At 34.1% G+C, this 25,732-nt stretch overlaps 1 protein-coding gene across 1 annotated transcript; it reads right to left on the bottom strand.

Annotated features, from left to right (window-relative positions):
* Positions 1–1,438: 1,438 nt before the first annotated feature.
* On the bottom strand, positions 1,439–25,732 carry CXXC4 (CXXC finger protein 4). The gene is made up of 5 exons (XM_051967448.1): positions 25,537–25,732; positions 22,440–23,034; positions 21,622–22,367; positions 3,137–3,256; positions 1,439–1,667 (listed from the first exon to the last, which is right to left on the bottom strand). The coding sequence occupies exons 2-5, from the start codon at positions 22,759–22,761 to the stop codon at positions 1,623–1,625; spliced, it is 1,233 nt and encodes a 410-aa protein (XP_051823408.1). The 5' UTR covers positions 22,762–23,034; positions 25,537–25,732; the 3' UTR covers positions 1,439–1,622.

Below are 25,732 nucleotides of genomic sequence, written 5' to 3'. Positions count from 1 at the left end.
GATTTATTCCTTTTTCTCCCCCTCTTTCAAATTATGTTCATCATGTCATTGTGGTACAAACTAACTTAATACCTAACTATCATTTCACACACTTTTTTATACTAATGAAATGGCTTATAAATCCATAATTATTATGATAATGATAAACCACAAATAAAGGATAACATCAATCCTGTGGGGTATAGATTCTCTGTTGAATCACATTGAATATTTCTTATTCCATGTAATGTGGCAATGTCTGCTTGGTAGCCAATGGATTAATTGAATGATTAAATAGGAATTTAATGGGTGTTCCATCAGGGGACTACATTAGAAGACTATTGCTGCCCCCAGGTAGATTTAATGGAGAGAAAAAGATGTAACGGGATAAAGAGCCACAATTGTACATCTATGATTAATTATTTGTTAATTGATATGAACATAGCCAGCTTTGCATGGCTGCAGAAGGTCTCAATTACCTAGATTCAAAAACAAATCTAATCACTGAATATTATACATGGAATTAAAATATTGTATAAAGTTTTGTTTTTACTATTAAAAAACCTACTTTGCAGCCCATGCTGGGCAGTTAAGCAGTCAGCCATGAATTTTTTTCCTAAGATATGGTACTTTATTCATTTTGTATCCTAGAAACACTTTTTTAAAATATATAACTTCATGTCCTACTACTCTGAGTGCTTCACCTTCCAGTGCAGTCAAAGGCAAGTCAACTACCCTAAGTACTTTGGAGGTATTCTTTTCCATACAGCTCTTTTGTAAGCAATGCAAATGCATAACCACTACTCTATTATAGTGCTCAAAAGATTAATTAAAATTTTATAATGTCTTCCCCTTTTACAACAATGCAACTGAAGGTAATTTCTAGATGCATCATAATCTTTTAATCTTGTAAAACTTGGCATCAAGTCTCTACAGGAGGATGTATGGCCTAACAGTGTTGCTGCTGCTGCTGCTACTGAACAACTGGCCAAAAATATGTGTGTGTGTGTGTGTGTGTGTGTGTGTGTGTGTGTGTATGTGTGTATATACATATATATGCATATATATGTGTGTGTGTGTGTATACATACATATATATATATATATATATATATATATATATATATATATATATATATATTTAAAGCTAGAATTTATTGCTCCAGATTTGACTCGCAGAAACACACTGTTGTGTACAAACTGTTAATCTCCATAGATGCTCAGACATGATTGTCTCCTTGTGTCTAAACACACAAAATACAAGCTGCTATCTGTACAGTTTACAGTATTGAAACACATATATTTGGAAAATGAAGTATAGATATGTACTTTGCAAAGATACATGATTTTACAGCAGGGCTTTACCCAAACTTAATTTTTTACAGCCACTTTAAAAATAGACAACTTCACTAGTATAGCTAAGTTACATCAAAGAAAGAAAGAATCAGAATATTGCCTGGCCAATTCCCAAACTCCCAGATTTATTTATGTTTGTGGTTTGTTTTTGAGGAAACCCCTATACATAAAATGAAAAAAAAAAGTATCTGATTATTTTCTTCAGTGGTGGACTAAGCAGTTTCTTAAAACAAGACTTTAGTTTGCCATTCACTTCCGACTGCCTTGAAAATAAGATACACTACACCTTTAAAAGAACCATCGGAATGCTTCAGCGCTGGGAACAGGTGTTCTCTATAAAAAAAAAAAAAGCAAGAAAACAAGTTAAGCTTTCCTTCTAAGGCAATACAAAATGAGAATTTTTTTTCTTTATACTTCAGCCATATATGTGTGCATGTGTGTTTTTCTATGTGTGTATATATGTATATACACACATATGTATACACACATATATAGTGAATTATAACATTTAATTTAAAAAATGTCATCTTGGAACATTTAAAAAATCAGAATGCTGACTTTTTCCTACTTTACAGAACAAGATAAACTTAAATATATTAACAGTGGTATGAAAAAAATTCTAGGGAATGCCTTAAAAAATATAGCAAGTAATATTCAGGGTAGTGAAGAGAGAGGGAATGACCCTGTATATTTGACTTTGGTCAGGATTACTGAATAGCCAGTGGCAGGCTAGAGCCTGTCTTCTGTAATGGCTTACAGGAAAATTATACCATATTAATGTGAGCATCATCTTACTTCAAGCATGACAAAGACAATGAAAAAACAATACTATTACTTGACAGACCTGCACTGTTTAACTTTCTATGCTGGCCTGTTTTACTACTTATATCTTATTGTAATTTAAAAGATTAAAGCAGCTTTGGACCTCATTTCAGAGTCAATGAGATAAATGAGAATCCCATGCAAAAATATTGCATGTTTAGTTGCCTATGGAAACATTCACAAAATCAACTATTTTTTTTAAAATTTTATTTGGTCCAAAAACATCCTCACTCAAAAAAATACCTGATATTAATTCAGCTATAAAGGTAAACATTTCAATAATTGATGTTGATGAAGGAAACATCATTTCTAAAATAGTTCTAAAATATGTTTCTGTTCAGATATACTAAATGCATATTCTACCCAGGTAAAGTGTACTTTTAGGATCTAGTTAAGCTAGCTCTTCATTTTGAAGGTGCAATGACAACCACTGTCATTGCATTTGAATACAATTTCAATTAGTACATATTTAGTACAATGCTATATATAAACTACTGAGAATTATGAAGAAACTAAAATATCAGCATTCTTAAGAGGATCTATATTTTAAGATCTTTGGAAACATAAGGGATTCATCATTGGAAACATAAGGGATTCATCACTGACTAGCAAATAAAGATCAGGCCTTGAAGTGAGAAAGATCTGGGTTCAGGTCCCACTTCTGACATACACTGGTTGAATGACTTTCTAAAAAAGGTTGCATTAATCAAACCTCTTAAGACTCTATGAAACAAAATGTTGGCCCAAATTGATGGGGAGACCTTTCTTGCTTGGGAGATCCCTAGACCAAGAAAATCTTATACGTTTGTCTTCAGAAAAAATAAATATAAACTGCTAAATCTCAAACATTAGAAGAAAATAAAACTGAAGTCATTCATTGATACTGAAGGGAATATACCATCCTTTCATACTGTTTTAAGAAAAGACAACAAATATTTTCCAAAAGACTACTAAAGCATGCACCAAAAATATTCACCTACTAGAGGAAGATTCCTAAATGTTTCGTACGTATTCCAGCAACTTTGTAAAGTGCTGGTTGTGGTGCAAGTGTAAGGGTTCTGAACTCCATTCACATTGTTCACATGCAGCAAAGGCGATTTCTAAACACCAAAGGTAAAGAAAAAAAAAAGGGTATTGAAGGAATAAACTTAATCCTCATTATCAAAGTATTTAATTTAATGTACATTAAAAAGGGGGCTTAGAAATAGAGGAGATTCTCTTGTTAAATAATTGTCAATTATTCTTTGAATAGCATCACGGATTAAATTGAATTGGTTATATCACCAGAATTTGAAAACATTCTTTCTCACTCCCCATGCTCTGAAAATATTGAGTTTAATAAATCCTGTAGCATTAACTTAAAATTACCATGAGTTTTTATCTTGCATAAACATAATATAAACTGCAGAATTTTCATTTATAACTTAACACACAAGACAGTATATCACTATAATCCTTTTTATAATCCTTACCACGTTTTATGTGTGGGGAGTATATATGGGTGCATATGTGTGTGTGTGTATGTGTGCTCATGTGCTTGCCTATATGTGATTAAGAGCCAATAGAGGGAAGCAGATAGAGAAAAAGTCTACCTTGGGGATGGGGTGATCTGAGTGAAAGTCTTGTCTCTAATAATGCCACTAATAATGTATGGACAAGTCATTTCACTTCTCAATGGCTGGGAACTATGTTACTTATGAGAGTTAAGTACATCACCTGTATTGGTAGAGAGAGTCTCCACACCAGGATTTGTACCATTGAAGTCACCTGTCTGAGCTAAAGAGAAATCTGTGCAAGAATATGTGGATAGATGAATAGATAGATTGATACACACCTCCACAGCCCCACACACATACGTATATATGTGTGTGTGTGTGTGTGTGTGTGTGGCTAAAATACCATGTGTGTACTTTTGTGTATAATGTGTGTACTTTTGATTATGTGTGGTCTCTTTTACATTAAGTATTATGATATACATACATATGTGCATGTTTTCTAGGAGAAAATGAAAGAAAAGTCAATCCAACTCAAAATGAAAAAAGTTGATCTTGCTCACTTGTTCACCAGTCTTATAGGATATAAGATGGTTTATCTTATAAGACAAAAGATGGTTTCTAATGGTGAGGTCTAATAGTTTTACAGATAGAGAAACATACAGATAGATACATATATATGCAGATACATATATTTCATAAAGAAGAAGTTAAAGGGGTTAAGATTTCTGAAATAGTATCTTGTAACTGAATATATAAATCACATGAAAACTCATCTCAACAGAATGATTAATTAAATTTTAGTTTCTTATTAAATATATATGCATTCCTTATTCAAAACAGCCATATATATGTTTTTTACTAACTGGAATTATATTAGCTTTTATTGACTTTCTTGAAACATTAGGCTGAATTAACTTTGTCAAATTTAGTTATATCAGCTGGAAATGAAGATACAATGCCTGATCAAAAGGTCAATTAGATCTTTAAATATTTAAAATAATAGTTTTGATTTTTACAGTTAAAGGTTCTGATAAATGCCTCATTTCCAAAATATATAGAGAATTGACTCTAATTTATAAGTAATCAAGCCATTCTCCAATTGATAAATGGTCAAAGGATATGAACAGACAATTTTCAGATGACGAAATTGAAACTATTTCTACCCATATGAAAGGGTGTTCCAAATTACTATTGGTCAAAGAAATGAAAATTAAGACAACTCTGAGATACCACTACACACTTGTCAGATTGGCTAAGATGACAGGAAAAAATAATGATGAATGTTGGAGAAGATGTGGGAAAACTGGGACACTAATGCATTGTAAGGAAAGTTTTGAACTGATCCAACCATTTAGCAGAGCTATTTGGAACTATGTCCAAAGTGCTATCAAACTTGCATACCATCCAGTAACATCTCTACTGGTTCTGCATCCTAAAAATATCAGAAAGGAGAGCATGGGATGCACATGTGCAAAAATATTTGTGGCAGCCCTTTTTGTAGTGCCTAGGAACTGGAAAATGAATGGATATTGATCATTTGGATCAATCATCAATTGGAGAATGGAGAATGATTGGGTAAATTGTGGTATATGAATGTTATGGAATATTATTGTTCTGAAGAAATGACCAGCAGGATGAATACAGAGAGGCTTGGAAAGTCTTACATGAAATGAGGCTGAGTGAAATGATCAGAACCAGGAGATCATTATATATTTCAACAATACTGTATGAGAATGTATTCTGATAGGAGTGGTTATCTTCAACAAAGAGAAAATCTAATTCAGTTCCAAGTGATCTATGATGGATAGAATCACCTACACGCAGGGAAGGAACACTGGGAAATGAATGTGAACTGTGTGCATTTTTTGTTTTTCTTCCCAGGTTATTTTTACCTTCTGAATTCAATTCTTCTTGTGCAACAAAAGAACTGTACGGTTCTGCACACATATATTGTATCTAGGATATACTATAACACATTTAACATTATAAGACTGCCTGCTATCTAGGGTGCGGGTGGAGGGAGGGAAGGGAAAAGCTGGAACAGAAGTGAGTACAAGGGATAATGTTGTAAAAAAATTACCAATACATATGTTCTGTCAATAAAAAGTTATAATAATAAAAAATGAAAAAATAAAAAACTATCATTAAAAAAATAAAATAATAGTTTTGAAGGGCAAAGATGCTTAAAAAAAAATCTCTCCTTCTAAAAGGGCCAACCAACTCTTCTTTAATAACATAGGAAAAACCAAATCAGCTTAATGTAGATAATAAGCCAATGATGCCTGTAAATAATTAATCCATGTTTTTTGTGTCTTTAAATTATTTATTTAAATCTGTAAAATTCCCTCCCCAAAAAATTCATCCTGCCCATCAGATGTGCATTGACCTCATCCATACTGAACAACACTGCATTTGTTCTCCTCCCCATGTCTATTTTCATCTGCCACTTTGTGTTTTACCATATTCAGAGAATGCAGAAAGAAAAATTACAGCTTTCCTCTCAAGCCAAAATTCCCCTGAAAGCCACACAAATTAGCAATAGAAAGTAAAGACAGACTAAAAATTAATCAATGTATTATTAAACCCACTGTCCAATTTTATTCCAGCCTGCACTGACTTCTTTAAAGCCTTGGTATATGAGCTAGTGCATTTTTTTTCACAGATGGTTCAGTTAAGACCATTCATAATTTATGGGAATTTTGAGATCACAATGGGTGAAGCTATTTTCATTAGAAAAATATCCTTTCAACCAGTTCAATGGCTAAACACCATAAGAGAGGGGCTTCAGTGCAATGACCATATATCTACCTTCTGGTGATATAAATTTGAGTCACAGCTGGGGAATCAAACTCTTGAGGAGATTACACTGAGTTTCTGAATCTCTGTTATGCTTGCTGGAAATCATTATCCTGAGTGACAGGGAAGCCAGATTCCCCTGGAAGTTAAGGGGGAGAGTAGGTAAAGAATAGAATTGGAATTGATCAACATTGTCTAAGGCAGCCTTCAGTGCTCATACAGGTACAAATCTTGACAAACAGGATACTGTTTCCCACAAGACATGTTAAGAAACCTGTAGCCCTAGCTTCTTCTAATGAGTGATATTAAAAAAGTGTTCTAGAGATCTTAGTCCAACATGAACCTTATTTGAAATGCTCTTCAATCTGAAAAGTGTCTTCTTTATTCTTTGTTGGCTAACTTTAACGGGAAAAAACATTTCTTTTCAAAAGGAAAGACAAAATTTTAAAACCATGTTAATTTTATATTTATTTACCCTCCTCCCTACATCTCTCTTCCTAACACCATAGACCTAGATCAGAGAAAAATCTTTTTCCACCTATCTCTTTAGTCATCAAGAAATATCTAACTAAACTATTTAAAACTAAAAAGATTTTTTGAAAATATTTTACCAGCCAATGGTTTAACCTCAATTTTTCCCTTTTTGTGCCTCCAAAATGGTCATGTGAAACAAATTTGTTTTCTGATACAAGTAATTCTTGAAGTTAATGTACAGATTTAATTGGTTATATATGTAGCTAACTATCATTATAAATAAAGATCAGGATATATATATATATATATGTATATATATCCTGATATATCCTGATCTACTTAAAGCTAGTCTCACCAAAAGTGTAGCAGATCTATTAAAAAATGTAGCAGATTCAATTCAACTCCTTGTGTGTGTGTGTGTGTGTGTGTGTGTGTGTGTGTGTGAAGATAGAGATAAGTTCATGTATAAGCAAAGGAATGGTAACACTATTGCAATACTTAACTGAAAATTTAGTCATTTCTTTCAAACAAGAATCAATCAGGTCACAGTTTTTAAAGATCCAGTGATTTAGAATTGAAAGAAAGTATGATATAATGGAAAGGACAATGGATTTGGAATTAAAGGGAACGGATTCAAATCCTGCTTCTGTTACATTAGGAAAGCATGAGCTTCCCCAGCAGTAAAGTAATGATGTTGGACTAGTTGGCAATTTAAATACATAATCCTACAATAGACCTGGTCCTACAACCTAATTCATTTAACAAAAGGGATCTATATTGTAATCAGGGAATTCATTTGCCTGTGGTCTTTGCTGTGTGATCTTGCACAAGTTAGGTACTCAGAACCCTAGAATCAAGTATTCTTCTCAGGTTTTTTGTAAGTAAAGTGCTTTGTAAAGCTGAAAACATTACAGGAATATGTAATCATTCCCATTATTACTGTCAAAGGTTACACATGCAGTTAATAGCAGGGAATTGCTTTGAAATGTGCAAAACTACTCCAGTGGACAATCTAAAAAAAAGTTCTATAAATAAATATCAACGATAAGTAAAATAACCACAACATATTGTCCTTTATCTTTGATAATAATATAACAACTAGTATTTATATAGTGCTTTAAGATTGGTAAAGCATTTTGTAACAAGATTAACTCATCTGATGTTCAACGAAACACTAAAACTTTTCATTTTACAGATGAGGAAAATGCAGCTAAGAGAATTTGTGATCCACTACAGACACATAGCTAAGTTGTGAGCAAGATTTCTAATGACTCTAGGTCCAGCCCTCTTCCTAAAACTTTGGGCTGATTTTATTCATATAGTCCACATGCTCTATGCTTATTTACCTTTCTTCCTACAAAGGAAAATAGGGCCTTAATATGCTTAAGCTTAATAGAGAAAGTGATTATTAAAATCATGGAGAGTGATATTATTTACTTCTAATTAAGAAAAACAATTAAACATTTTGTCTATAATCACAGAAATAGGTAGATAGACAGATAATTGCCTCTCACAAGTTAGAAATTGTGGCACACATTTAATATCAACATTGAATGCTGAACTATTTTGTATTATGAAACCAAGTGAGTGTTAGACAAAACTGAAGAAAACAAATGGGAAACTATATAAAGTTTGCTCCAAATGATATGCTGTGACATAAATTACTATAAAAACAAATTTAAAAAATTAATAATTATGCTCATCAATATCATATAAACCCCTTTCTTCTCTTCCTCCCTTCCTCCCTTCCTTCCTTCCTTCCTTTCTTTCTTTTTCTTCTTTCTTTCTTCCTTTTCTCTTTCTTTCTCTAATATGGAAGTGTTTCTTATTTTCTGTTGATTTTACTAGAGGTATGAAAAAAGCACCTTCTATGGGAAAAGCACTGGGGAAAGAAAGAAAAAAAAGAAAGAAAGAAAGAGAGGAAGAAGGAGGAGGAGGAAAAGAAGGAGAAGAAGGAGGAGAAAGAGGAGAAAGAGAAGGAGGTGCAAAGAAGGAAAGCAGGGAGGAAGGAAGGAAGGAAGGAAGGTAGAAAGGTAAGAAGGAAGGAAGAAAACCTATGAAAATAAATTACAATTTGCCAGCACATGCACACACACACACACACACACACACACACACACACACACACATACATTCATATATTCCTATTGGAAAGAGCAATAATGATTTTTTAAAATCTTAAGTTTAAATCTTGAAATTTATTTAAAAATAAATTAAAATTTTTAAAACTTTAAAAAAGATTGCTTTCCCCCCAAAATAAGGTTTCCTACAATTGTTTAAAAGTAATAACAGTATGACGCAATCTTTTTTTTTAATTGAAATAAACCTTTCTGTCCCAAACAAACCAAGATAAAAGGATTGCTAAAAGCAATGCAACCCTGTTGAGAATGGCTGTAAGATTTATATTTTTATATGTACTTTTTTCTGTATCTTTTATTTGCCTAGTTCAATAATTCTGTCTCTTCTCAAAGCCACTACAGTAATTCTTTCTGAATATAGGAATATTATGCGTAAATATAAAATTAATCGGTTTCTGAAAAGTAACCAACAAACTTGTCATGACTATGCTGCTTAGTGATTTATTTTTTGTTTGAAATAGTGGGTTTGAAAACTTCCCCAATTGTTTTTAATGGAGAAAGGAACAAACATATATATCTAAAGGCACTTACTGATAGGGGGAAAGGCTAACCTGACCAGTAGGTCAGTGATGGAAAAACTTATGAATAAAATTCAGAGGGAAAAAAATATGATTGAACCTAAGCTAGGGGCAAATTTATTTTCTTTAACTTCGGAGAGGGAATGTGCTGTAGTGAACACAGCACTGGCTTCAGACACCTGGTTCAAGCCCTGCCTCTGACAACTAGTGACTTTATGACTGTGGGCAAGTCATTTGTTCCCTCTTTGCCTTAAAAAGGTATTCTGAATTCTTAGAAGCAATAATCTTAATAGTAAGTCTTGATAACAAAGGAAATCAATAGGTCCATTTCCTAATTCCAAGTGTTACAAAAAATAGCATCAAACAAAAATCTCATCTTATTTGGCACAGTGAAAAAAATCCTGGCCTAGGAAAGACTTAGGAAGCCTGTATTTGAATCCAGATTGTGCTAATAATAAGCTGTCATGAAATCATATCCCCCTCACAGGATTGTTATGAGAAAAAGGATTTGGGAACCTTAAAGCACTACATAGGAGTTCATTGTTATTATATAGAATTTTACAAATAGGCACTCAATGAAATTTAGTTGTCAAAGTTTTTCATCACTGAGATATTGCTAAGAAAGACATATCCCTGAAGAAGCCAAAAACTATTGACTTTTTATTTATCATCAAGGGGAGTTAAGAATTCCTTCTAAGCAATGTGTTATCTAAGTGGACACCACTATTAATATATTAATACAAAAACTGCAGTTCTAAGTAGTCTATGCTGCTTTTAAAGCATATTTTCCCAATTGCTACTTAATAACTCAAATTTTAGGTTTCCATTTGAGCTCCTTGAGAGAAAAGGTTTTTTTTTTGTATTTCTTTGTATTCCTGTGGCTGAGCATAATTCCTGGCACATAACGAGTGCTTAATAAATACTTGTTGATTTGATCCATAATCGTCATAGTGTCATCATAAGTGATATTTAAGTTAACATTTTTAAATTTCCAAAATGCCTTACATCTCTAATATATTAGCAATTCTGAGTTAGGTATTTTTAACAGATGAGGAAACTTCAGTTCAGAAAGATTGAGTGACTTATTCAAGGCTATTGTATTGTAATCACTGTGTTATACTGTCTTTCAGTTTAAATCATATTATTTTTCCAAACTATCTCAACTAAAAGGAGACAAGGAGAAGAGGGGGAAACCAACTTAGCTTTATGACAATTACAGCTAGTTATTTAGCCCTTCTTTCTCTATTAATCTACAATTATAAAATAATTCTTATAAAAATTAAAGAGGAAGTTATCTTTCTACATGGAGTTATTTTTATATTTGTAAACCCTTAATCATTAAAGAGAAACATAGGCTATTATATGTTACTATTACAATCTCTTTCCTATCATATCTTTGGGTCAGTACAAGTTTTCAAGGCTTTACTAATAAGAATATTGTTGTTGCTGCTATTGTTTTTAAATCATCTCCTTTCTTAAACGTTCATATTTAATGTAACTGAGAAAACAAAATGAATTTCATGGTTTTGTTGTTGTTCTTCATTTTCAAAGAGGAAGAAGATGGCATAACTATGCTAGAGCCAAGTCATAGCATGTCAGACTAACAGGAGCCTGGAATGCTCTGCCACAGCTCAGACACAAATAGTCCATATGAACATTTCAAGTAGCTTCTCTAATTTTGCATATTTCAAATTTCCTTTAGAATAATTCAATGCTGCTTTGCTCATAGAGCATAGCACCTTCTTTGATGAGGGCACACCATGCTAGGCAGTCCTGTGCCAGTGTCTCCCATGTCATATAATCTATTCTAAATTTCTTAAGAGATACCTTGAGAGCATCCTAGTATTGCTTTTTCTGACCACCTTATGAGTATTTGTCCTGTGTGAGTTCTCATAATATATATTTTTTGACATTTGAACAATGTGGCTAGCCCAATGGAGTTGTGTTCTCTCTAATAGAGTTGGAATGCTTGTCAGTTTTTTATACTAATAGCCATATATATATATATATATATATATATATAATCACTGAAATTTATTTCATAAAATCAGAGAAGGTGCTTTTGAAATCATTTAATCCTATCCCTAATTTTAAATCCAAAACTAAGATTCAAGAGCAGCTAGATAGCACAGTGGATAGATAGCGTACCAGCCCTGAAGTCAGGACGACCTGAGTTCAAATCTGGGCTCAGACACTTAACTATCTAACTGCGTGACCCTGGACAAATCACTTAACCCCAACTGCCTCAGCAAAAAACTAAACTAAACTAAACTAAGATTCAGAGAGGAAAGGGACTTAACCAAGATCATACAAATAGTAAGTGACCATCAGAATTTGAACCTTAATCTTCTCCTTGCTTCAGTATGTAGGACCTACTGTGTAATAATATAAAAAAAGTTTATCAGGGGTTTTTCCTTAGCAATACTTTCGTTTATTTTTTTCTTGTATTTCTCTTAGCCAATTAGTAATTTTGCCAATATTTCAGAAATATTGTCAATCAGATTATCTCTAGCAAAAGACAAATTATCATTACCTTGGAATGGAAATTAATCCCACACCATATGGAACTTCATTTTAAACCTGAGAATCAATTTCCTTAAAAAAAAAACAAAACCCTAGTATATTTATTTGCCCTCTAATTCTATTTCCAATTACTATATACACATACACACATAAATATATACATATTTACAAGAAGAATCATGTGCTGAATATCACTGACTTTTTTTTATCAAGCTTCTCAGTAATGACCACCAAAGCTTCCCATGAGTCCAATGAAATATTCATATCTTGTCATTTCTTAATTAATTAGGATTAGATCCAAGATGGTGACCTTAAGACAAAATATGCTAATATATTTCTTTCTGTATTTTTTTTAAAACTATGGCAATCCTAACTTATTCTTTTCTTCTTCTACTCCTTATTCCTGATTCCATTAAAACCAATACTATTACATGCTCTAGAGTTCCTACCTTTACCTAACTCTGCACTGCTATGTGTGTGTCTATCTCTATGTCTCTGTCTCTCTCATTTTCTGTTTTTCTCGCTATATATTTTTAAAGGATAGTTACTTTCATAACACTCCTATTCTTTTTCTTTCCATACACAGATCAAAATAGTCTGGTTTTCCTTCCCAGATATCAAAACAAATCCATTCAATGAAGATAGCAAAGAATCAAAGGACTTTTTAAATGCATATTAAAATTTACCAAATCTCCTATTATTTGAATGAATGAATTTTAGAATTGTCTTCTCCTCTTGGGGTGGAGGATTAGATACACAAGCTGTTATGATTGAAGTATCATGAAGGAAAAGCTTCAGCTATATGAAACAGTAAACATTTGTTCAAGGAAGCTAAAACTCCAACTCTTAAAATGGGTCTAAAGCAGACACCTTACTGAATTTCAGATGGACATAGTGCCTTGACTTTGAAATAAGAATATACCATTACTTTACTATTTTAACTTACTTTCATTTCCACCCTTTTACAGTTCTAAAGAACATTTCAGAATTCAGAAATTGAAGATATAGCCAATTCCTCTGATTTTTTTTTCTCCAACCACAAACAATGTAGCATTCTATTACCCTTACTTCCATTCCATCAAAGCCATCACTAATCTTGTAACTCATATACAAGAGCCTTTCCCCAAAGGACTTCCCATTTCCCAACCCAGTTTTCCTGTTTTTTTCTCCAACATCAAATTCATCATCACTATCAATAATCATTTTGTGACAATGAAATTTATATTATCTTCAAATATTTTAAGATATTCATTCCAACTCTTCTTACCTCAGCATAGCTTTCCAAAAATGAGATCTTGACTTCAGTCAAGTTTGTATCAGCATTGCAAATTAGCATGCTAACCTTATTTTTCTTAGCACACTGTCTGGCACAATATCTTTTCTCTTCATATACTACTTGCTTACTTACTAGTCTATTTAGCCATCATCGATCAATCAATCAATCAATTTCTTTTCTGTTTTTGAGCATGTCCTTGAGAACTGTTTTCTTCAAATTCATCTCTTTTCTTTGTTGTTTTGTTCCTATACATCTACCCAGTTCCATCTGAAACATAAGTTTTGAAATAGATGATTCTTATATCGGAACCTGATACCATGTTACAGTTTGGCAACTTTCTATGTAATGCTTCAGAAGTCTGGATGACTATCATCACCATAGCCATAACTACCATAATGAGAAATGAAGAAGAAATTTAAGCTCACATCATGGCTAAAATATACATATGTAAATATGGGAAAGGACAGGGGAAGAGGGAAAGTAAGAGAGGAAAAGGAAGAGGAAGGAGTTTGCCAGCTCACTATGTTTCCCAATGATCTGTTTTAAATTATTCTTATTACTTTGTATACAAAGCCAAATCACTTCTTTATGTACTCTATTTCCTCCAATACAAAGAAAGAAAATAATATTTTTATTTTTAGCTGCAATATCTAGTAAAGTGCTTGGTACATATTAGGCATTCAATTAATACTTACTGAATTTAATGGAATTAATGTATATTTTCACCCATCTCCTAATGCTTTCAAAAAAGATATTGATTGTAAATTTGTGCCACATTTTCCTTCTTTCTTGTCACATTTCTAAAATTAAATATAAATTCACTTTCTTTATGAGCAGAGTCTTCTACATCTCCTGCCTTCATGGTTTCCTGGTTTGAGCATCATCTCTGCCTTTTTCAAGTATGTCCTTAATCAGCATCCCAAATATTAATTGACTCATTATCATCAGAGTTAAACTATTTATTTACTTCACATTTTCTAGGACTTTTTGACAGATCCAAAATCAACTAAGAACTACTTTCTTATATTTTAAGAATTTTCCTAAGGACTTTCTTTCTTACCTCTCAAACTTTACATCCTTCATCCTTTTATCATTATAGTCCTTTCACTGGCCAAGCTATCCTAACATTTTTTTTTGTTTGGGGTATTTTTTAGGGAAAAAAATAATAGAATCTATCTTTCCAGAATACATTTGAGGCAGATCTTTTCTATTTAGAACACTTTCATCTCATAACATCTAAATTGTTTCTTCTCAAAATACTTTTCCTTAAAATCTTTCAATTCTTATTATACATAGCATTAGTTGTTTTGTGTATATAATATAGAGATGGAGGATAAAATTGTGCAGATTATTCAAGAAATAATAAGAAAAATGAATTCACTTCTTAAATAATTTTAAAAACAGAGAGAAAGATTATTTGGATTGAATTCAGATAACAGCTCAGTGTCAAAACAATGATCTGCTATTACAGGTGAAAGCAAATTAGAATTTAACTCTTTCCAAATGACCCACAACATATCTTGAATAGTAAAATGAGTAATAATACAGTCATCCAGGCAAATAAAGTTAAGTAACAAAAATGACTCTATCAGCCTAGATTATCTCAAAGTCATGAGTTTAATTATTAGCATAATTGCCTGAATTTTGATGTTATGGACCTAACAATAAATTTCAAAATATGTCATAAAATTGTGAAGAAAATTGAGTTTTTTGAGAAACTCTCAGTAATTTGTGATGTAAGTATGAATGAACTATATATATACATATATGTATATATATATATACATATATATATATATATATATATATATATATATATATATATATATATATATATATATATATATATAAAGCAAAAGAAAAATGTTTGGTTTAGGTTTTAAAAAAAATTTGGTGATCATGCTGCTTTCTTTTGTATATTACATAAAAGATAAAATGATTGGTTAAATAATGAAAAATAAAGAAGTTGGAAAACTGCAAAAATGCAGTAGGCTTAATGCATACCTGGCTATAGATTTTTATAGTGTTGAAATAAATTAAGAGGTAGCCTAGGAGTTCCACAGAGGAGAAAATATTTCCCATAATATTTAAGAGTAGAAGTTAACAAGCCTGCTGGGATCTTTTTAGCCCCTGCAGAGCTAAGACTTCAACATTATTAAATGGCTGTCGCATCTGAAGTATGGTGTATATAACTCAATAAACAACAGAAAACATATGATGCTGAAAAGGGGGAGGCTTTAGATTACCCTGCAGAATAATTCAACTTAGGGCAGGTGTTTGCACTTGATGGAAGTAGATATGACTGAAGAATTAAAAAAAAAAAAAAAAAACCTGTCAACAAAATGCTGAAGCCTGAGCTCCCAGTGTAATGTCAAGTGAAACCATTTATGTCAAGGCATTATTCCTAGACTACAAAAATTTAAATATGCTGAAAGGGACAAAACCTTAGATAAAGGAGAGCCTCACAATTGTTTATTTTTAACAAAATAATGTGTATGGGGCGGGGGGAGGTTGGATAAAAGTGTCCAAATTTACTAGTCCTGAGTCAAAGGTTTTCTTACTTCCAAACAAGTGAAAATATATTGTACTATTTTAGAAATTTGAAAGTCTTGAATCATAGGTTGTGCCACACATTTAGATATAAAAAGTGTTTTTTTGTTTTTGTTTTTTGATTTTCAGCTAAGGAAAACTATGACGTAGCCAAGAGTAGAATGAGAAAACTAAACTTAAAAGAAAGTGTGAATTTGTCCAATGGTTATCTTTATACTCATATCTGAATGTCTCAAAATCACATTGATTATACATATCACAACAACTGAACAAATATTTATTTTCTTTAAGCAATTAAAAAAATTAAGTTGAATTCCTATCCCCTCAATAATACAGATTTTCACAACCCTCCTCCCTAAAGGTAACATATAGTAGATATGGTATATACTTTTTTGATCTATTTGAATATTGTACATTACTAATCTGGACCATATAAAGTGACTACTCAAAAAACACTAGCAACCACATCACTCTCAGATTGGCTACATATCACTTAAAAAAGAAAACTATTTTATTCAGTATGCAACGTAACCCTCCACCCCCCCCCCAAAAAAAGAAGAGAAATTATATAAAAATGCATTCTTAGTATAAGAACTAATATGCTTTTTAATCAGGGTAGAGTTTTCCTATGACTGAAAGTTACCCTTTATATACACTTTTCAATTGTTAATTTATACATTAAATGAATTATTTAAACCAGATAATTTACAAACTAGCCAAACTTTGCTAATCTTTGTTAGTCTATAGTTATTACTATAGTAACTAATATATAACTAATAATAGTGAGAACTACAGTTCTTAACTATTTTTGTAATTCACTAATTAAGAAACATGAAAGACAAATGGGGGTAAGCAGAAGAATATTGCAAAACTGTTCACTGCTTCTTTAAAATACTTAAAATATAAACTGCTATTATCCTTCTATGAAGTCTCCTCTCCTTTTTAAATTAAAGTAACAAATAATTTAACATGGAATTTTTGTTAAATTGCTTGATCTGTTTAGCATTGTTTTAATATATTTACAAATGGCTAATTGTTTATATTTTCTCATTCCTGGATGCTTAAAAAAAAAAAATTTGCTAACATTTAATGGAATTCACTTGAATGTATTGGTAATTTAGAAAATATTAAAAATACTCAGTTTTTTAAAAATCTTATGTTATGCAGAAATTTTATATCCCAAAAGTTTTATTGCAGTTTTAAGTCTTATCATTGCACTAAGATGTTTAAGACACTTTATAATACATTTGAATTTTATGGGGAACTGCCTATTGGTAATTCCTTCTAAAACTAATTAAATACGTTTTGTTGACCAAATTTTAAGTTCTTAAAATAAAATCTAAATATTGTACTATGGTTTGATACCCCTCTCCTTCAACCTTCAATTTAGAAGCACATTCTCAAATAAAGACTTTAGGATATGATACTAAAAAATACTGACCTTTATCATGGATCATTATAAAGCATGAAATATTTCTAGTGCAAAAGATCTTAAAAGTGAAAAAAGTAAATCTGTGAAAAGATTATTCAAATCACAAAAATACTTTTGTGAACATATTTTGATACATTTGTATTTTTCATCAGTATAATATATGCTTAGTTTGCAACTATAAGGAGAGTTGGCCCAGACCGAGGAGACTAGAAAGTCTTTAACAAAGATTGTTAACTATTTTTGTTGCTGCTTTTAAGACTTGAACTATTTAGGGAACCCAGCAACGATCAATGTAAATGAACTAACAAAATTCCTAACAAAAGAGAAATACTTTATGACTTTAATGGATGGAGTCCCTGAGATGCAGGCCCTTTCTTGAGAAAACAACATTGTCTCTCTGCTTCACAAAGGCTCAGGAAACTGAACAGGATTGTCCTTTTCTCTGATTTTTCCCTTTCTTCTCAATCTGTTTATTACAACTAGCCTTTCTATCCTTTTTAATATTTTATTTCTTTATACAATAGTACTGTATATTGACACTGTGAAATGTAACTTTCAGCAAGGAAAGGATGGGGGAAGGAAGAAGACAAGAAACCTCTAGAGGTGCTACTTATTAATGTAGTTACATAAATCAACTAATGAGACAGAAACCAATCTGTGTGGTCTCTAATGCTATCCCACAGAGATCAAGCATGTCACCTGAATAATGTTTAGGGATCTAGGGGCTGGGGTTGCCTATGAGGTAGCTTTACTCTCTGGTACATATGAGACCATATTTAGTCACATTTTACTAATAGAAATGTGAAGAAATGAATATTAAAAACTCAATCTTTATCTTCATAAAGAAGTGTTTAAAACTACTGTAAACTAGTTAAAATAAGTTCCTCTGAATAAATTAATGATAATTGAAAAATACCCAAGATCTTAATATTGATCACTTAGAGTGAAAGTTTTAGAACTATAGCATGTAATAAGCACATAAATAGAGTTGACCTTAATTATTTTGAATAAAGCCTACATTTGGCAAATTATTAGATAAATACACAGTATGTATGCAAATATGTAGTAAACAGTAACATAGGAAATTATTTTATTATTTTATATACATTGTACATAGAAAATCATAATAATTTATCAAAAGAATTTCTAGCATATTGGTATGCTTTTAAAGTGAATTTAATAAGGAAAATCATGGAAAAGATGAAAGCAATTTTTAAAGGAATATTGGGAAGGAAGCATGTCATTAAAAATAAAGGGAAGGAATCTGACAGCATTAATGTAAATCAGTCTTAAATTCCATTTACTAACCTGGAGAATGATTATTTCTTCAGGAAACCAGAATAAGAATAAGTGAATAAGAAAGAAGTAACTGAAGGAATAAGAGCTAGAGATTTATCCAATGGGATACCACAATCTACTTGTTATCTATCAAGTTTGATCTAGGTGCTTACTTTTATTCTTCCTTTGAAACCAGTCATTGTACCTAATCCTAAATACTAGACCAGTAAGGCCCAGAAAAACTCCATGGTGGAATTTGACATCTCTACCTTAGTAAAATATCTAATCAATATATAAAGCATCATCTAAGAAGATGATAAATTATGGGGACTGAGAAACAAGCAACTCAGTTCAGCAGGGTGATTTTGAACCCACCTGCAACCATTGCTGTTACTTTGGTTTAGTACCGTAAGCCTTGTCATTCTAACATGTTTCCAGTTGGTTTCCTTCCATCCATAACAGTGTTGTTTATACATGTGCTTTGGGCAAACATGTTGTCATTTCTTAGTTTTTTTTTTTCCTTTAAAAATGACCTAAATAGAAATTAGGTCAATTTAAGAAACTTTTTCTTTCTTACTAAATAATTTCTTTTGAGGATATGATCTATGGTCCATAGTACATTCTCTGAATAAATAGATGCAATTTGCAGTCAAGAGAACATCTTACATCTTTAGATAGTTGTAGAAATTAGATAAATCTACCTTCAAATTATCAAGAAGAAAAAAGGAAACAAGTGGTTATAAAAATGCACATGGTTAACAAAAGCATAGTTTTTACTAACTACCATGATAAAATAATTTAACATCAAGCATAATATGCTTGAACACTTTTGAATGCTAATGGAACATCCTACTCAGTCAATAAAATTTTAAAAATAAAAACGTTCTCAGATGTAGATACTTGTCCAGCCACAGATTGATAATAAAAACCTGGTAATTCATAAGTAAGATTCACCCAGAGTACCATTCTTACGAAAAAAAAATCAAGGAGTCATACCCTATCTTGCAACAGTGGGCTATAGCGTTTCACTAACTCATTTTTCAGGCTCACTGACATCACCCAAAGATTGCAATGCTAGTAGCTAATGCATCACAAGAAAGGTGAAGAAGAGGAAGTCATGCCACATGCTCCCTATTAATTGTGGTTCACCAGTGAGAAGTCTCATTATTAGCTGTTTTAATTGCCTATAGCTATTGGAAATTCTAAGTAAAAGTGAACTCACAATTGACTAAAAACAAAAGTCAAGCGAATAGATGAAATATATATATATATATATGTTATATATGTATGTGTATAAATATATGTTACCACCTGAGAGCTAAAGGAAATGGAATATAGTAAGCTAAAATTAAAAACTTCCTGGGACATACATTCTTATAGGAGAAGGTAAAAAAGTATAAGCATTTGATAAATATGATAAGGTCATAATGTCAGTAAAACATGGAATTTTAGAAACAAGTGTTCTTCAATTCAAAATTCCTAATTTTTTTTCCAATTGTTATCATGCTGGTATTTCACAAACTAAAAGATGGTTTTTCTTCTGATTTTTTTTAATCCCATCTATAATACTTCCTAGAGAAAACACCTTCAAAGCAATGATCATTTAAAAAGGAATATAAGGATTCATTACTGATGACGATTTGTAATTGCACACCTCTCTAATTTAGAGCAAACTCCTCCAGCTATTTTATAAGCACTGTGTAAATGTACATCTAACTTGAAGCACTGTAATTTCAACAACAAAATTAAATAATTATTTGCTTGTCTTCCTTTGCCAAAAGTATCTTCCAAAACCATTTTGCTTATGGTTTTGTGTCCCCATCCCCACTTTGTTTTGTTCAGTATATCACCTGAAATTCCTTCAAACGTGTTGTTTTATGTTTAACAAATTTGAAAATCTCATTTTACAGTTCTGTGGATATACTGTACATCATCTCTTTGGAGCACATATAGGCAGAAGATATTATATCACAGATCAAAATCCTAATGAAACTTTTGCCTACCTATTTTAATAGAATTTTAAAACATCACAAAATGGTTACTTAGTCAAAAGGCAGTACCCAAAGGAAACATTTTTTCTTATATTACTAACTATTAATTTGTGAAACTAAATCTAAACATTCTTTCTGAACAACATTATATTCAGCTGTCCTAAAATTAACTAATATATTACTTTACTCTGAGCTGCTTCCCATTAAAAATGCAGGTATTCAGCTATCTCTGCACTTTTGTCCTTTTCTTAAGAAAAGCTATATGTATCTATTTTAAAATAGCAAATAAATCAGAGGAAGATTAAGGACATGCTAGAAAAATAAGTACGTGTGTGTGTTTATGTTTGTGTATATGCTTTTATATATATATGTGTATGTGTGTGTGTGTGTTAATAAACATATATATATATATACACACATACACACTCTTAAGAGAATTTTCATTTGCATCCAGGTATTTCTGGTTCAAACATTCATCTCTTGTAATATTATTTTTCACCTCAACACATATCTATATGCATAAAAATGTTTGTGTTACTATACAGAAATGGTGAAGAATAGGTCACCAATGTGTCATTCTGAGCCTATACAGAAGTGTATAGGATGTGAAGAGTTCAAACTTGTGCAGAGATTGTAGGTTGGGAGGAAAGACAAAAGCGATAAGGGGAGGGGCTTTAAACCACTTGGGTAAAATTGTAACCATAATGAATGTGAAACTTCTGACTTTCAGACCAATTACATTTTTCCCCAGAGGCAAAAAAGGGGGGGACCTCCCCGTGTAGAGGGTGGTTCCATCCGAGATGCAGGTTGGGGAGGGGAAGGGGGAAGAGATGGTGCCTTCCTCCATTCACTTATAGCATTTTACAACCTGAATGAAGCTTCAGAAAAGGGATAATGCATCTTGAAGTTAGACAAAAAGCCCTGAAGGGGTGAGGGGAGGGGAGTGAGAAGGGACTGGGGGAGGCTGGGAAACAAGAAATCATCTCCTCTGACCTCTAGTGAAGTGCCAGGTTTTTTCTTTAGCTCTTCACATTTCCTAAATTTGCAGATCTGGTGTCCCGTTTTGCGATTCCTGCAACTGCTGCAGACTCCACAGTTGATGAGCCTCTTGCAGGGCACGCAGACCCCACACCTTTTCCTCTTCTTCTTGGCCGGGTTGGCTCCGCCAGCTCCTCCAGAGGAGGAGGAGGAGGAGGAGGAGTGATTCTGCGGGCAGTCTGCCAGATTGGCAATTTGAAACGCACTGTCTGTGACGGCTGCTGAGGCTGCTGCGGGGGAGTGAAGGGCTGTCATGACGATGACCCCTGGAGGTAATGAGATGCCCCCTAAAGCCGGGATAGCGGAAAAAGTCCCCACGCGTTCAGGGAGATTCATTATCTCTGCTTCAGCAGCGCCGCATTTGAGCTTGTTCATGCATTCCCCCGCCAAAGGTCTGCAGTGTTCAGGGGATAAGGTGGAGAGGAAATTAGTATTTGCCATTTGCAACGACGGCTCTGGCGGGCAGCCAGCTTTGCCCAACCTCTGGGAGTCGTTTCGATGGTGCATGCTGGTCCTGCTGCTGCCGCCGCTGCCCTGATGGATGGAGGAGGAGGAAGAGGAGGAGGAGGAGGACGAGGACGAGGACGAGGAGGAGGAGGAGGAGGGGGCGGCGGATTTCCTGCCGCCGCCCCCTCCTCCTCCTCCCCCTCCTCCTCCTCCTCCTCCTCCCCCTCCTCCTCCTCCTCCGCCTCCGCCTCCACCTCCACCTCCGCCTCCTCCAGCTCCTGCTCCTGCTCCGCCGCCGCCCCCGGCTGCTCCCCCGCCGCCGCCGCCGCTGCCCCAGAGCATGGCGGTGGCGGCGGCGGCGGTGGCCGCGTTGTCGCAGTTCCAGGGGGACATGCCGATGCGGGCGGCGGCGGCGGCAGCGGCGGCGCTGCTGGGGAAGATCGGCGTAGTGATGCGCGCGATCTTGGCCGCCTGCGGAAAGGCGCCCCCGTTGGTCTTGTAGAAGGAGGTTGCAAAGGAGCGGTAGCGCTCCATCTCCGAGTTGTAATCCACAAGGCTGTTGAGGGCGCCCTCGGGCAGGTGGCTCTCCTTGGGCAAGCCCGGGGCTTCCGGACTCGGTCCTGGCTCCACGCAGACATTGGTGTTCATGGTGCAGGGGGGAAAGAAGGGGTGCAGGGTGGAAGAGGGGGGCGCCTGGTCCGACACCTGGGCGGGAAAGGGGGGGAGATGGGGAGGAGGGAAGGGAGTGATGGTTGGTGTTGGGGTGAGGCCGGGTTCGGAGGGGAAGATAGGTCGAGTTTGGGGGGTGAGGTTGGGAAGAGAGACTGTGAAGGGTTGCTTTATTCCTCTCTGGGGCACATATCCACAGACGGCAAATTTCCAGGCAGCGTCTTCCTTTGCATTATCTTCCAACTGTTACAACTAAAATAAAGAAAGTCATTCCAACGAGATGCAGGAGGAAAGAATTAAAAATAAATCACCACATCCATAGACGTGCTCATACATTCACCTGCCAATTCGTTTGCATGACAATCATAGATGACCCCCCACACACATACACATACACACTTCCACACCTCCCATTCTTTCCCCCACTCGCCCTCCCTCAGAAGTCCTCTCACCCCACCCCAACCTCAACCACCACCACACCGCAGCTCCACCCCCCTATTCTCCCGGGTAAATGAATTACTAGCCAGGAATACCCGAGGATAGAAAAGGAAGAAAGGGATTACAAATGCCAAGAGAAGAGGACACTTGGAGTACTAACGATATGCAAATGAGGGGCGTTAAGGGTGATAGTACCTATAAGCAGAGGGCATTTAAACATTATGAAATGTATGAACATTTGCTAATGCTATAAAACGGGGGAGCCATGGCTCTAAAGAGAAAACGAACAGGAAATTAACATGAGGTACGGAGAACATCTACAATGCTTTAGCGGATAAACTGTAAGCAAACACAATACAACTGAGAACTAAGCTACAATATGAACTAAAGAGGCCAGGGAAAAAAAGGAACTACCAGCTGCCACAGTGTCCTTCTGTGTCTGACGGTTATTAGTTTGAATCCCAGCTCAGCTGGCTCTGTTAGGGACTTAATTCAGTGGACCAAGGGCAGGTCTCAATTGTACAAGCCATTTGGTGATGAGATTGGGTAGGGGAGGAGAGAGGGGGTTGTTTAAGAAGGGTGGTGTTCTATTTCTTTAAAAAGAAAAAAAGGAAGAGAAAGAAAGAAAGCGAGACCAGATAAAAATAATAGTATGCCAGGCAATTTCACAGCTTTGATCCAAGAGTCTGCAACTGCAATAAGGACTAATATTCCCAGTCATTCCCAATGAGGACTTCTGTTCCTTTCAAAAAAGACAGGAAGACTGAATGGGACTTTATTATTTTTTCCCCCCAATGCATCTCCTGCAGACATTGAAAGACTTTATGCACAGATTAAAGAGGGAAGGGAATATTTCAGGTCCTGGTTAGCTGAAGATAAAACCATTAAAATAATTTCCTTTTTTTTTCTTTCTTTTAAAAGAAAGTTAAATGTAAACTGAGTGTTTTTGTTTCTACTTGAATCCTTATAGGCCATTATTATGCCTTGAGAAGGGGTTTTAGTTGTTTACTACAGAGGGAAGGAGGTACATTATAGGCTTTTTTGAAGTAAAAACAAAAACACAAAGTGTATATTATATACACAAAATATAATCTCTTTTGTTTCCAGATTTTTCCAGATTCTTTACCAGAAAATCTATTTATAGCATCTTCTGAAGCCTAGATGTTAACCAGAAATGTTTAGTTCTGGTATTTATAAATGGGGCCAAGTACAGTGTCAGCTTTGAATATTCACAGTTCAAAATGGTTATCAATTATTGTAATTATGTTTATAATTAGATTAATGAACCCTTTATAGCCAACTTACCAGTGCAAAAACTTCAAGTTCTACTGTTGATGTATACTAAAAAAACAGATTTTGTGTAAACAAATCTCCATTAGGGTTAGAGTAATTCAAGATAAGGCATCTCATTCAGGGCTGAATTAGTAAGTAGAATAAATCTTTCAATTACTTAGAGTTCCTAATCATCCAGAAACCACCTAAGTATTTTAGCATCAAGGAAAACTGCTCTTTTCAAAGGTTTATGGGCAATACAAAGGGTGCCCCCCCCCCAAAAAAAGCTCCAGGTTAAATGTTCTGGGAATTGAGGGGAAAGAAGGAACCTGCCAAGAATATACATAGATTCTCTTTCTGCAAATGAAATTTTAACTATGCCCATAATAATAGTTACCCAAAAAACTAGTTATACCAATCCTTTTGGGGGAAAGAGAAGGAAATGTGTGAATATTTCAGTCTTTTAATCTGGATCCATTAAAGAAATCAAGTTATGTCCTATTTTCAAGAAATATTGTGTTTCCAAACAGAAGCTTTCCTCACCTATGCCATCGGACACCCTTTTCTCCCTCAAGGTTTAATGCCATCTGAAACTGCAGAAAAGGATGGTACCTACCATCCAGATCATTATTGTTTAATCAATGCATCTCTAGAGCACACACAAAAAAAGAAGAAAAAAAGGTGCCTAAGCCATAGCTATTGTTTTGTTTTCTTCCTCAAAACAAAACAAAACACATAAATAACTACTGCCCAACATAAAGCCCAAATCAGACATCTGTACTTCATGATCCTGTTTTAATTTTAAACAATGTAATTGTACATGCTTAATATTACATGTCTGGTCTACCAGAGACATAGAGATCAAAGGTCATATTTAACATTCAGGAGGAGGGGCGGGTGCAGATTAATTAATAAATTAATACAGCGGCGCTTTTTATTGCTGGAGTCCAGCATTATTAATCTACTTTTACAATCTCAGCGGACAGCAAACATTATAAAAAAAAAAAAAAAAAAGCCAGAGAAAAAGAAAGAACAATCACTTACCAGTCTCTTTTTATTTGGGGAGCCTTAGGATTTGCAGACGCTGCCAGTCTGCCTTTAATTAGTTGCACATCACCCCCTAACACAAAGAAACACAAATCCAGATGTGTCTTGGCAGCTCCCAATTACAACTTTAATACTTGTAAACAAACTGTTAGGGGAAAAATAAATAAATATGCGGATCCGCCAAAAAAAAAAA

The sequence above is a fragment of the Antechinus flavipes genome, chromosome 6, assembly GCF_016432865.1.
Source record: "Antechinus flavipes isolate AdamAnt ecotype Samford, QLD, Australia chromosome 6, AdamAnt_v2, whole genome shotgun sequence".
NCBI classification, from domain to species: Eukaryota; Metazoa; Chordata; class Mammalia; order Dasyuromorphia; family Dasyuridae; genus Antechinus; species Antechinus flavipes.
The sequence above is the reverse complement of the archived record's forward strand: the minus strand, read 5'-3'. Positions and strand labels throughout refer to the sequence as shown.

Coding starts and splice junctions, on each gene's coding strand:
- CXXC4 (XM_051967448.1), bottom strand. CDS start 22,761: ATGAACACCAATGTCTGCGTGGAGCCAGGACCGAGTCCGGAAGCCCCG. Junction 22,368..22,439: donor CGCCATGCTCTGGGGCAGCG/GCGGCGGCGGCG, acceptor GCGGAGGTGGAG/GTGGAGGCGGAGGCGGAGGA. Junction 1,668..3,136: donor CATTTAGGAATCTTCCTCTA/GTAGGTGAATAT, acceptor TTTTTTTTATAG/AGAACACCTGTTCCCAGCGC.